Source organism: Propithecus coquereli, unplaced genomic scaffold, assembly GCF_000956105.1.
Source record: "Propithecus coquereli isolate 6110/MARCELLA unplaced genomic scaffold, Pcoq_1.0 Scaffold104, whole genome shotgun sequence".
Taxonomy (NCBI): Eukaryota; Metazoa; Chordata; class Mammalia; order Primates; family Indriidae; genus Propithecus; species Propithecus coquereli.
This window is the reverse complement of record NW_012134303.1, coordinates 5,791,731-5,805,063: the sequence shown is the minus strand read 5'-3', so window position 1 is coordinate 5,805,063 and position 13,333 is coordinate 5,791,731. Positions and strand designations below refer to the sequence as shown.

The following is a 13,333-nucleotide window of genomic DNA, read 5'->3' as shown; positions in this document are numbered from 1 at the left end:
ATCTGTCAATATCCTTGTTGGTTTCTAGTTGTTTTTGCAGTAATTGACAAGCTGATGCTAAAATGCATATAGAATTGCAAGGGAGCCTGAATTGCCAAAACAAACTTGAAAAAGAAGAAGAAAGTTGAAACACTCACACTTGACTATTTTAAACTTACTACAATGTTACAGTAATCAAGACTGTGTGGTACTTGCATAAAGACAAACATAGATTAATATAATAGAATTGAGAATCTGGAAATAAACCCATACAACTATGGTGAATTAGTTTTTGACAAAGGTATCAAGACAACTTAATGGGGGAAAGAATAAGCTTTTCAATAAATGGTGCTAGGACACCATTACCTCACGTCATGTATAAGAATGGACTCAAAATAGATCAGAATTAAACGTAAGAGCTAAAACATAGGAGTCGATCTTTGTGCCCTTGGATTAGGCAATGATTTCTTAGATATGATACCAAAAGCAATAAAAGGAAAAATAGATAAGTGAGATTTCATCAAAATTAAAATCTCTTGTGCTTTAAACGACACCATCAAGATAGTAAAACTCTCAGAATGAGAGAAAATATTCAGAAATCATATATCTGATAAGGGACTAGTATCTGTAATACATAAACTGCTCTTACAACTCAACAATAAAAAGACAAACAACCCAAAATGGGCAAAGCATTTAAATAGATATTTCTCTAAAGAAGATATACAAATGGCCAACAAGCACACAAAAAGATGTTCAGCATCATTAATCATTAGGGAAATGCAAATCAAAACCACAATGAAATCCCACTTCATACCCACTGGGATGGTGATAATTAAAAATGGAAAAATAATAAGTTTTGGTAAGGATGTGAAAAAAGTGGAACCCTTTGTGCATTGCTGGTGGGAATGTAAAATGGTGCAGCTGCTGTAGAAAACAGTTTGGCAGTTCCTCAGGAAGTTAAACATAGAATTACTATATGATGCAGCAAACTTACTCCTAGGTATACCTGAAAGAATTGAAAATAGTTATTCCACAAATATTTGTACATGAATGTGCATAGCAGCAATATTCATAATTACCAAAAGGTGAAAACAACACAATTATCAGTGGATGAATAAATAAACAAAATGTGGTATATCCATACAATGTATTATTATGCAACATAAAAAAGAATGAAACATTAATACATGCTATAACCTGGATGAACCTGGAAAACATTACGCTAAATGAAAGAGATCAGACAAAAAAAGGTCACATTGTAAGGATGGGACTCTGTTTTCACAAACACCGGAAAAGAGCCCAGAAAGGAAATGTAAATCTTTCTCTTTACATTTCACTAGCTCTCAGCTTTTAGAATTTGTTTCTGAAGCCTCAAGGAGATCTCAAGAAGACGACCCATAGCAGGGGTTTTTGACAAAGGTATCAAGGTTGCGCAAAACCATATCTCAGGGGCAAAATCACCTCCCCTGTGATAAATTTCAGAGATAACCAAGTCTTCAGGACCAGAGGAAACATGAAAGGCAACCTGACCTCTCACAGCTGCCTGCTAATTACTTCACAACAATTACTATTTTTCTCTTTGTCCCCAGAAAAGCAGCAAGCCACTTAGCCTAGCTGCTGGCATCTCCTTTCTCTTTCTTTGGGTTGCCATGCCATCTTCCTGCTCTCTTCCCCCACCTTCCTCTCTCTCTTTCACTCTCTCATTCTCTCTGTGCTTCTGAGAACATAAAAAACCTTTTCACTGTTATATTTCTTAATCTCTGCGTGAGAAATCTTTCTCCACCCATGCCGTGAGCACCTACTAGGTTTTCCATCCTGACAACATATTGTATGATTCCATTTATATCATATAAAACATCCAGAATTAGTTAAATCTATAGAGACAGAAAACAGATGAGTGGCTGCCAGGGGCTGTAGGTAATGGAGAGTGACTGCTTAATGGATACAGGGTTTTCTTTTGGAGTGATGAAAATGTTTTGCAACTAGATAGACGCAGTGGTTGCACAATTTTGTGATGTACTAAATGGCACTCGAATTGTTCACTTTGAAATGGTTAGTTTTTTGTTATGTGAATTTCACCTTAATTTAAAAAATAAAAGAATGAAGTACTGGCACGTGAGGCAACATGGATGAGCCCTGAATACATTATGCTAAGTGAAAGAAGCCAGGCACAAAAGGCCACATATTGTATGATTCCATTTATATGTAATGTTCATAGTAGGCAAATAGATAGAGACAGAACACAGATTGGTGGTTGCCTAGGACTGTGGGGAGGAAGGGATGGGGAAAATAGGGAGTGACTATACTAATGGGCATGGGGTTTATTTTGGGGTTGATGAAAATGTTCTGGAACTAGATAGTGATGATGGTTGAACAACTTTGTGAATGTACTAAAGACCATTAAATTGTACCCATTAAAAGGGTGAATTTTATGGTATGTGAGTTATATCTAATACAAGAGAGAAAGTACTGTTTAAATAAAAATAATGTGTTGGGTTGATAACATATTAAATGTACAGTGTATGAAAATATTAGCACAAAGATCAAGGGGGGGATTGAAAATACACTATCATAACATTCTTATAGCATACATGAAGTGGAATTACATGACTTGAATATAGATTGTGATAAGTTAAAGATGTATACCATAAACCCTAAAGCAGCCACTAAATTAACCAAACAAAATGTTGTAGTTAATATGCCACAAAGAAGATAAAATGGAATCAGAAAAAATATTCAATTAATCCAAAACAAGGTATAAAGGTGAACCAAAGTACAAATGGGACAAATAGAAAGCAAATAACAAGATGATAGACTTAACCATATCAATAACAACATTATGTGGTCTATTAAAAAGCAAAGATTGTCAGATTGTATAAAAAAGTAACATCCAATTTTATTCCCCTCAAGAAATGCACCAAGACAGAGCTAGGTTAACACATTGACTGCGACACTAGAAAAAAAAATTTTTTTTCCTTGGGGCAACGGTGTTTTATTAAGAAAATAGAATAAAAACTTTGAAAACAAAATGATCCTTTCTAATTTAATGAAAAATGTGTTATTTTTTATTGTTTTCTGTGTGTGAGTTATATGCAATTGTCAATATTAACTGTAACAATAAGAACATCAACAAGTAAGATTTTCATGAACCAACTGCAGGGTTTTTCTTCATGAGGCTCCAGGCTCAAAACTAACATGAGTTACATACAACTTACATGGCAGTTAATGTGTTAAAAATGAAATAATTTTAAAAAATCATGTTAACACTAATACTAAGAAAGTTGGATGGCTATACTGCTATCAATGCAGATTCCAGAGCAAAGAATATGAATATTTTCTTTACCATATTACCATTATCATAATGATAAAGGGATCATTTCATCAAGAGGGCATAACAATCATAAATATTTACGCATCTAACAGCAGATTTTCAAAATAGATGAAGCAAAAACAGAGCTGTAAGGAGAAAAGCCTTAGCACCTTTTCGCGCACCCATGGCTGCTTCTGCTTGCTCAGAGAATAAAAGAAAATGCCGGTTTCCCAGAGTAGGAGAAGGAAATGTCTGTAAAAATGGCTTCATGCTGTTAGCACTTTATGGGGAGAGTTTTCTGCGCTGCTGCTGGCCTTAAAGGTGGGCAACAGCCGCCACATCTGAAAGTACATAGTCAACTTAAGAACATACTTAAACCTAGTAACCTAAAAACCAGGCTTCTTATATCCTGATTACTATAAAGTAAGCAGGGCCCTATTTTAGCTTAGGTATTTTCCAACTTGTCTTTCACCTGCCTTGCCTCTCTAATCTGATAAATAACTACATATTGCTTGGCCCAGTTGGCTTGATGTTTGTTCATATGATTCCTAGCCTAAATTTCCACTGAGGGGAGCCAAATAAGGAAAACTACTGCATGTAAAACATGACCAACGGAGGTTATAGTTAGTCAACTCAAGTTGCTTCTGTGTTTATGTATAATAAATGTAGATAAAATATAATGAACTTTCCTGTTGGAACTAAAGAAAATTTCCCCTCCACAGAGTACTTTCTTCATTGTCTATAATAGATGATAGATACTATTAATATCTGGATGGTCTCAGATTTACATAACTGGCCCTTACTTAGACCATAGTAGCACTGGAGAGTTTGCAGACCAGAGCATTCAAATTCCAGGAGCTCATCTGGATTCAAGAGCCCAGAGGAAGCTCACGTGAGGTGGGCATTAGGCCAGACTCATAAAGTTTTCTTTAGCTACAGAGGCTTAGACCAAACAGCCAAGAGTATCCTGAGGTACAGTGGATTCGTTACAAGTCTCCTGTGTCCAAGGGCTAATTCCAAGAGGTCGCAGGTGCTGAAATGGTGCTATGAAAAGCACTCATCCTTAACTGGGAACCAAGATTTCCAAAACATGCAGCTTATCACTTCTCATGAGGCAGCGACTCCTGTACTGCTATGAATCGCTACCACACAGGATTCTGAGATTTTTGATACTGGCATCTTCATGGCTAGGAGGTGATGATTAGATTTAAGTGAAAAGAATTTAATGACTTGCCCTGTAACCTTGGGAAAGTCAGTTAACCAAGGCTTAGCATATGCATCTATAAATTGGAGACCAATCCTTGCATTGCTCGTATACATCAAGAGTTTTTGAGACTCACATGAAATGTGTGAAGAATGACATTCTAATAAGAACTATATAAGGTGTTGCTCTTATTACTGCAGAGGCATTAGAGGTAGCCTTTCTCAGAGCCCAAGCAAGTGTCAAATTATTGTGTCAGAGAAAGACACAAAGATTGGACATTGGGTTTACCATTGTAGCTTATGATAGACTGGCAACAGCAAACACTTTACTGGCCCTGAAGAAATCAGCCAGAAAACTTTTTTTTTTTACCTGAAAAGAAAGTATGTTCACTCTTGGTAGGCTTCATGTGGCCCTGATCAAAATTAGCAAGTATAGTAGTCTCAGATCGCCTTTGGCTTCGAAACCTGTCCTGTCTTCCATAATCTCTAGTGTAAGCATTCGCTCTGGTACCCTTGATGAACAGAAGGGAAGCATATCTGAAGAACTTCTGCAGGCTTACCTTTCACAGATGCTACTGAGGCTAGAAAACCATAATAAACTGTCTATTTCTCAGCTGGGGCTTTTCACTGACTGCAAGCATGCACATTGGACTTAGCAGATTGCTCTCATAGAAATAGTACTACCGGGAGTTGTCTTTCTGGAGCTTTCAGAGATCAGTTATTGGTATTTAGAATCTAGTCTGCGAGTGAGGCAACTGAAATTCTTCATTTGGAATAAGATGTAACAAACCAAATGACCACGTCGGGGAAATCAAAGTGCATTCTTTAGAGATCCAATGGGGCAATATTTGAAAATAGGTAAATAATTTAGGATCATAACGAACATATTTTGCCTCATTTCACCCTAAGAACCTTTGAAAACAGCTTCCAATAAAGCTTGGTAAACTAGGTCTTAAGTGGAGTTAAGTCATATTTCCACTGGCCCATTGCTCAGTTCAAAGAAGATGCATACTTAATCATGTATGTCAGTTTTATCGATTCACCCTCATGTTGCCACATATGGAATAAAGCACTTACCCTAGATTTTGGAAACTAGAAGGAGTTGTGTATTCATCAGAGTGTCAAGAGCAAATGGACAACACACTTAAATTAGGAGAGTTTAATTAGAAATATGTAGGTGGTGTATGGGGGAATCGCAAAAGGTAGTCCAGGAATCCAGGTCTAGCAGCACAGCAACAGCAGACTTGTCGCCACACCTAGACCCAAAGGGATGAGAATAAAAAGGTTACTGGAACCAGAAAGGGAGATAATTAAAAATAGCAGGTCATCTTGAGAAGAGTAGGGTCATTCAGTTGAGGGGGCACAAGCCAACCTGAGGTGACCCCACAGAGAAGGAGCCATAAAAATAAATACCTTAACCCCACTCTTGTTCCTTCCTCTGCTATTCTGCTGGAACATCCCATTGGTTGAACCCAACCAGAAGCCAGAGGGGTCAGGAACCCTCTGGGGAAGAAAGTAGGGTGAAGGATACAATATGACTCTGGAGGGGGAAACAGAATATATCCGGCATAAATTGGTATGACATCAGCAATCTGTTATCCTGTAGGGTCAGGTGTGAGGCATGCCATCCATTCATAGAGAAATAGAGAGTTACGGTTACGTAAATGTGATTTTAGCCTATCCATGTTTTGGGGAGCAGGCTGGTGAGTCAGCTTCCTCCAGACAGCTACTTTGGCAAAAAGCCCCATTATCTGTCCTAGTCTGGCCTAGAGTTAGTAAGATTTGGCAGTCAAAGATTTCTTCTTCTCCAGAGGATACCTCTTCTCCAGAGGATATACAGTAAGTTCTCACTTAACATCTATAGGTTCTTAGAAGTTGCAACTTTCAGCTAAACAACATACAACGAAACCAAATTTTTTTCCTCATTGACACTGAACATAATTTTGCTTAAATTTGCAGTTTTCAAGAACCTATTGATGTTGTTAAGTGAGGACTTAGTGTATTGTGGTGACTACACATCTCTCTGGTTGAGTTGGTTTTGTATTGCTATTAATGGTCCCTACAGCTAATAAGCATCCAGTGAATATTTGTTGATGTAGAACTTGGGAGACAGGCCTATCTGGATTCAATCCCAACTTAGGAGTACACCATACTAACCTTCTAAGCACTCTGAATATACTCTAAAAACCACTGTTCTAAAATGGAAATGACATATGATTTTAAAATATTATTCAATTTATTTTGGAGCTGCCAAGGGATGAAGGTGTTTGTATAGTCCAGCCTGAGAAATGAGGTTCTCTGCCAAAGACACCAGCTGAAGTCCTGGCCAAACAAAAGTGATTGCTCTTTGCTTCTGTGCTGAGAGGCACAGTAAGTGCTACCAGAGCCAACTCCTAATCAGGTTCTTGAGAAGAAAATCTTTGACAGCAAAGCTGTCCCTTCATTTTGAATGCAGACATTGGGAAACTGGGCCACTTCTTAAAATATTTGTAGTTGATTTTAAGACTATACTTTCAGGAATCATTTCTATAGTTTGCTATTGATTTTTATGAGGCTGAAAGAATACATGAAGCTTAAAACAAGAAATCTGGAGGCAGGACTTTAGACAACCTGCCACAACCAACAATGAGCTCAACAAATCATTACACATGCTGATTCATTTTTATAGGCAATAGTGCCCTCTTGTGATTAACTTCTGAATAAACTTTTGATGGCTTGGAATGACCAGTGAGTTTTCAATTAACCATACTGATTGAGGCAAAGAACCTTGTTGCCACCATAAGAACTAGAAACTGTTCTTCCAATTTGGCTGGGTAGGAAAAGTGTCCAACAAAATTTCCTGTGGAAGTTATGAGTGTGACACCAACTACAGACTAAGCCAACAAATTATAAAAGCAATCAGAATGTCTACTTTCCTATACTCTATCTATCTATCATCTATCTATATAAAATGGAAGAGTTGTCCATGGAGGCCTTCGCCTTTTGGAAGATACACATGCACACATAGCTATGGAATATTAGGATTTGCTCCTTAAGTAGTATCTGAATCATGAAGGATTCATTAATTGGGAAAATCACATTTGGTATACGTAAATATTTGGTAATCAAACTATCAGATTAAGCAGAACAGCTCATTCATTTCCTGCCAATGTGGGAAAACCACTAACTGTGTATGACTGCAAAACTTACCATAGCTAACTACTAGAGAAGCTAGATCAGAATAATCTTTGAATAATCAGTGGCAAGGGAGGGTCAACAACATTAAGGTGCTGGAATGGATTGGGTTCATGTATTTCAAACAATAAAGCACAGGTGGGAATAGTTAGGGGATTTAAGAAACACACAGACTAGTTGTACATACAACAGTTTAAAAGGAGGCTCTTTTTGAGCCAAAGTTTTCAACCAGCTATAAATGAGAGGGAAAGCTACAAACAGCAAAATCTCTGGAATTAGTGTTTGCAATTGTAACTCAAGGGGCAACCTTCCAGTGTGCACCATGTAGAAAAATCTGTGGGATGTAATATGGTATTTTCAGTTACAATTACCCATTAGTGCTTTCATGCATGGGGGGCTATGTGGAAAAATAAAGCTAAAATTTGCAATTGGCTGGGCAAAACCAACAAAATCATTAGATAGTTACCATTGTTAAGATCCTACATTTTACCACAATAGACTCTAAGTTTTAGATTTTGCATGGATTCATATTAGGATCTCAGATTCTCAAAATTGTTTTGGTTGTTTTATATTTTAGGTGTAGCACAAATTTTATTATAGAGGCTTTTCATACCTCTTATTTTTAGCAATTCCTTGGCTATTTTAGAGAACTACATGTGTTCATTCTTAATCATTAGGAAAATTAACTCACTAATCTGTAGTAAACATTATTAATGAATACTTAAATAGAAACTAGCTCTGCTTCCTTTCCCAGCTATCAACACAATGTTGTCAAGAAATTTATTATCTCAAAAACATCTTCTAATAGGTTATTTTCTTCACTGGAAAAAAAGTTTACATTATTATATTTATTGTATCAGCTATCAGAGTGATCAAAGTCTGCAGCAACTGATTCCCTGGGAAAGGACCACTTGTTGATGTGCAGATCTATCGTCTATTTGTAAATGAGCAGGTTTTTTACACATAGCCTGAAGAGATACACAACAAACCATCCTTACAACATGTATCTTTAATTAAATTGATATTGGTGGGTTAAAAACAGTAAGTGAGAAGATGACAGCTAGGGAAATAGGTATCCTATGACTATTTATAATAAACTGTTTAAAATAAAAAAGAGTAAGAAACATCAATTGGCTTTTTATAATTGAAGAGAGAAGACTATAACCAAGTGTTGTCTTCTCAGTTCTTTCACAAGCAGAGACCACAGGAGAATAATTCTTACATAAGCAGCACAGGAAAAAGAATCATTAGTTTTTCCATGTGTATTTTTGTTTCTCAAAATTGTTGGGGAGAACTTTGTCCAGTCAGAAATGAGCAAAAACAAGATGTGAGAAAGATGACAATAGGGGCATCTGGTCTTAAGAGAGTCTTAGAGAATACAGCGAAAGAGACATTGCTCCATTGGATATTATAATTTGGTATGTAACATGAACATTTAAAATTCTGATTAAAGTGACTAAAAGGATTTATTTTTAAAAATCAAATAAGAACTTAGGGGATAAAACTCAAAATAAATTTACTCTCAGTAGTAACTCGATGCAAGAGTATATCTTTTCTCACTTTGATAAGCATGGATATAGAATGTTCCTGTCTGTATTCTAAGCTTTCCTACATTTTCTGTAAAGAGTGATTCATGCCAGGTCACATCTAAATGACTCAACATTTTGAGATAAAAGGCTGTTTACACAATATACACATTCTTTACTTACAGAGCAAAATAAGCCTAACACTTTTATATTAAAAACCTGGGATACAGTAGGATTAGTAGCACCATGAAAAATAATTCTTCCCCCAAACTTCAGTCTTTTATTTTACTCAGTATGATTCTTCTCTTAATTGAATTTTTAATGTGCTGTTTAAGTAACTGGGCAAAATATATAATCTTCATCTTATAATTCTTGGAGAAAGTCATTCTGGACCCAAAAAGTAAATTCATTTCCTTATTTCTTTCACAGAAAATAACAGAGACCTTGCTCTGGCACAATCCTGAGGTACATCTGAATCTTCATGGTTACTAGTCAGCATGTTCTCTTGGTCATATATAGTAGCACCATTGGTGACAGCAGTGGTAAAGTTAGGGAGAATGAGACATTGCATCCTGGGAATTTTATATATATATCACATTTAAAAACACACAAGGAATTCTCCAAAATGTTATGTCCTCTTCATGCACACTTGACATCGGCTAATACGTGTCCTCAAGTCTCCTGCTTTCAGCGTTTCTGACTGAGGTTTACTGGGAAATAAGAAATAAGACAATCAGATTCACCTTTTCTGGTATTTCAATTCTATTACTGGTTCAAATTTATACTTAAACATTCTCTTTATGTTATGTAGCTCTCCTAGTGACTTAATGGATTACTTTTGAGCTATGTGATCTAATGCAGTGACTGGTATGGCCTCAGAGCAATTAGTGGTCACAGGTACGTTTGTGCTGTTCTCCCTACCACTATTATCTTTGTATATTTATGTCTCCCTCTCTTTCTCTGATATCTTTTTCTCGTTCTCTGACACATTTTTCCAATAGTCACAGAATGACTGAGATCTGGGCAACTGATGATGAATACGTGATAAGGACCAGAAGAAAAATATCAAGTAATGATAAATGAAAGAAGCAACACATAAAAATACATTTAAACTGAAAAAAATCAATAAACTGAAGTATCCTGAGGTACATGTATTATATGCAGTCTTACTAATTGAAACTGAGAATCCTGGGAAATGAGACCTCTGGATAGGGGGAGAGAACACAGACTGTAGCTTCAATTCCTGGGGTGGCCTCAATCTAGTTGAAGAGATGCTGATTTGTCAGTGAGTAGGTCATATAACCTTTCTTTCTCTATTTGTTTCGATATTTAACGATTACTACACCAAGGCATTGCAAACTACATTTACCTAATATTAGTCAAGTCGGTTTTTCTGACCTGAGTCAAGTATATAAGGAGAATAAGTAAGAATAAAATACATAGCCCAATAAATTCCTCACATTTGTTGGAGATAAACCATCCATGAATTGTCTCTCTCTTGCTTAGCATCTCTGAAGAAAGTTTTGGACCTAAACTAAAGCCATAAGCACCTTACCTGAACATGTCTGACACATCTACAGTTGCCAGCCAAAAGCTGTAGGAGTTAGCATAGTAGTTACAGGTACCCCGCCCATGACATTCGATGAAGGGAGCTGAGCGAAACTCTTCCAAGCAGGAACCAGGGGAGGCCAGGGCTTGACCTGAGCCCTCTGCCCCTGCACTTGTATGCTAGAAAAGACAAGGAAAAATGTGCCACAATATCCATGTGCCATAATACCTTACTGAATATCCAAAGATGTGTGCTGAGCTTAGTCAAAAATTCAAATCCAGTGAAGGGACTAGGTCCAGAGGTAAGAGAATAATATTCACACTAAGGGTAGTCAACAAAAGTAGCAAGTAATAGGAAGTTTATGAAAATATGCTACAGAAAATATGTGAGGGGGAACACAGTGCCTGGACACAAGTTATTTAAAGTTCAAACTTATCATTATGCAAATAACAAGGATTCCTCATATTGGGGAGAAATGTAGATAAAATGGACAGTCAGTTATGATGACAAAGGCAAGGAAGAGTGTTTCATACCATCATGAAGGAATAACCAATCCACAGAGAATCCCATCCCTGAGGACAACGGGGAATCTGGATGGTCTGACTGTGAACTGCAATCACCACGGCTGGCGCTTCACACACTGCACATCTGGCAAAGGAAAGGGAGAGGGAACATAATCTACAGAGTATGTTGGAAATAGTAGTCCCTCTTCTTTGAAAGCCTTCCTGGTATGGAGCTCCACAAGGTGTCTTCAATGCTCAGAAAAGGTAAAAAATGCACTTTGAGAATTGATTTTGTATAAGCATTGTCTCCCAATATGTGTGTTGTGTGAGAGTGTGGTAAGAAAAATGTCTGGTACACTGGAAAAGACAAGAAACAGATACTTTCTCAATCTCCACCCATTATTCTTGGTCCAAAGGACATTTATTAACCATTTAGCCCTATCTGGAGAAGTACAACATATCCAGAATGCTGGGCAGGTATCCAGGCACTTGGAGATGTGACTGAAATCTACAAAATCAAATAAAACAGCAACAGAATGAATACCACTGAGCCCACCAGATCTTTAATAAAGAACATGAGGGGACCTCTTGAAACATGACTTAGGCCAATTTGGTAGTTTACCTACATAATAGCTGATATATTTAGAGGACCTTTTACTCCCAAGAGTTGGGACTGAAAAAAAATCACGCACGCACGCACACACACACACACACACACATACACACACACACACACACACACACACACACACACACACACACACACACACAAATGAATTCCCAAAGGATTTAGGCAAATGTGTTAAAAAGGGAACCATGAATTCGTTACTAAGGCTGAACTACCTTTAATCTTTATATTCAATATCAAAGGAGCTAGACTTTCCAATGATTCATCTCTTATGGTTATTGGAATCCTGGATCATGATCAGAAGAAAAATGGCAATATCCAACATTCCTAGGAGATCAAGTTAAACTAGGATTTCAAGGTGGCAAAACCCCAGGAAATCTCTATTAATTGTACCACCCTCCTCTTAGTTACTTATGCTCCAAATCTCAGCTATCACTTCCACCTTCACATAGCTAATCATTGCCAAATCCTATCTAGCCTAATAACATGACACATGTCACTGTGGGTTCCAATCCACTCATATCAGGACTATAGCAATACCCTTTAATCCAACTGTTCTCTCTACCTCAGGACTATCCCGTCTGTAATCCATGTTACACACTGATGGTTCAGTAATCTCCCCTGAGATGTACCTCAAAAATATTTTGGAGCTTCTCGTAATATGCCAAATAAATTTCTAACTACAATTTGGCAATGAAACATTCTACCATCTAGACCCAAGCTAACTTTACAATCGTTTCTTTCTATGCCATTTTTACATAGTACATTCTAGACACATTAATCTATTACCTATTCTCACTTCCTCTGCCTAGCACGTCTTTCCCCTTTATAAATTGCCTGTGCCTCAAGTCTTTCCCATCTGTCAAGGACTGACCAGTTCGAAAAAATTTCTTCCATATACTCATCCCAGATTACTCCAGTTGAAATTAAATATCCCCTTTCCCTATACCTCTATAACATTTTATTAGATCTATTGTAGCACTTAGGCCAGGCATGGTGGCTCATGCCTGTAATCCTAGCACTCTGGGAGGCCAAGGCGGAAGGATCACTTGAGGTCAGGAGTTCAAGACCAGCCTAAGCAAGAATAGCAAGACCCCATCTCTACAAAAAAATAGAAAAATTAGCCAGATGTGGTGGCATGCACCTGTAGTCCCAGCTTCTTGAGAGGGTGAGGCAGGAGGATCACTTGAGCTCAGGAGTTTGAGGTTTGGTGTCATCATAGCTCAATACCTGAGCTATGATGACACCACTGCATTCTAGCCAGGGTAACAGAGTGAGACTCTGTCTCAAAAAAATTAAAATAAAATAAAATATTGTAGCACTTAGCCCAAGCCTGATATACATAAGATTAATTTATGTATATTGGCCAAATTACTAGACTATGAGTTCTTTATATATTACGTTATGTCTATAATGGAGCCTGGTCAAAAGCAGATCCCCAATAAATATGGATCAAACTAA

The 13,333-nt window shown here is 37.3% G+C and overlaps 1 protein-coding gene across 1 annotated transcript in view; it reads right to left on the bottom strand.

Annotated features, from left to right (window-relative positions):
* Positions 1-9,276: 9,276 nt before the first annotated feature.
* Positions 9,277-13,333, bottom strand: part of COL4A5 (collagen, type IV, alpha 5) — a 266,384-nt gene continuing 262,327 nt past the window's right edge. The window contains exons 47-49 of the mRNA XM_012644645.1: positions 11,275-11,389; positions 10,748-10,920; positions 9,277-9,902 (exon numbers count right to left, since the gene is read on the bottom strand). Coding sequence (XP_012500099.1) covers positions 9,821-9,902; positions 10,748-10,920; positions 11,275-11,389 — 370 coding nt within the window. The 3' untranslated portion in view covers positions 9,277-9,820. The remainder of the gene's footprint in view (positions 9,903-10,747; positions 10,921-11,274; positions 11,390-13,333) is intronic.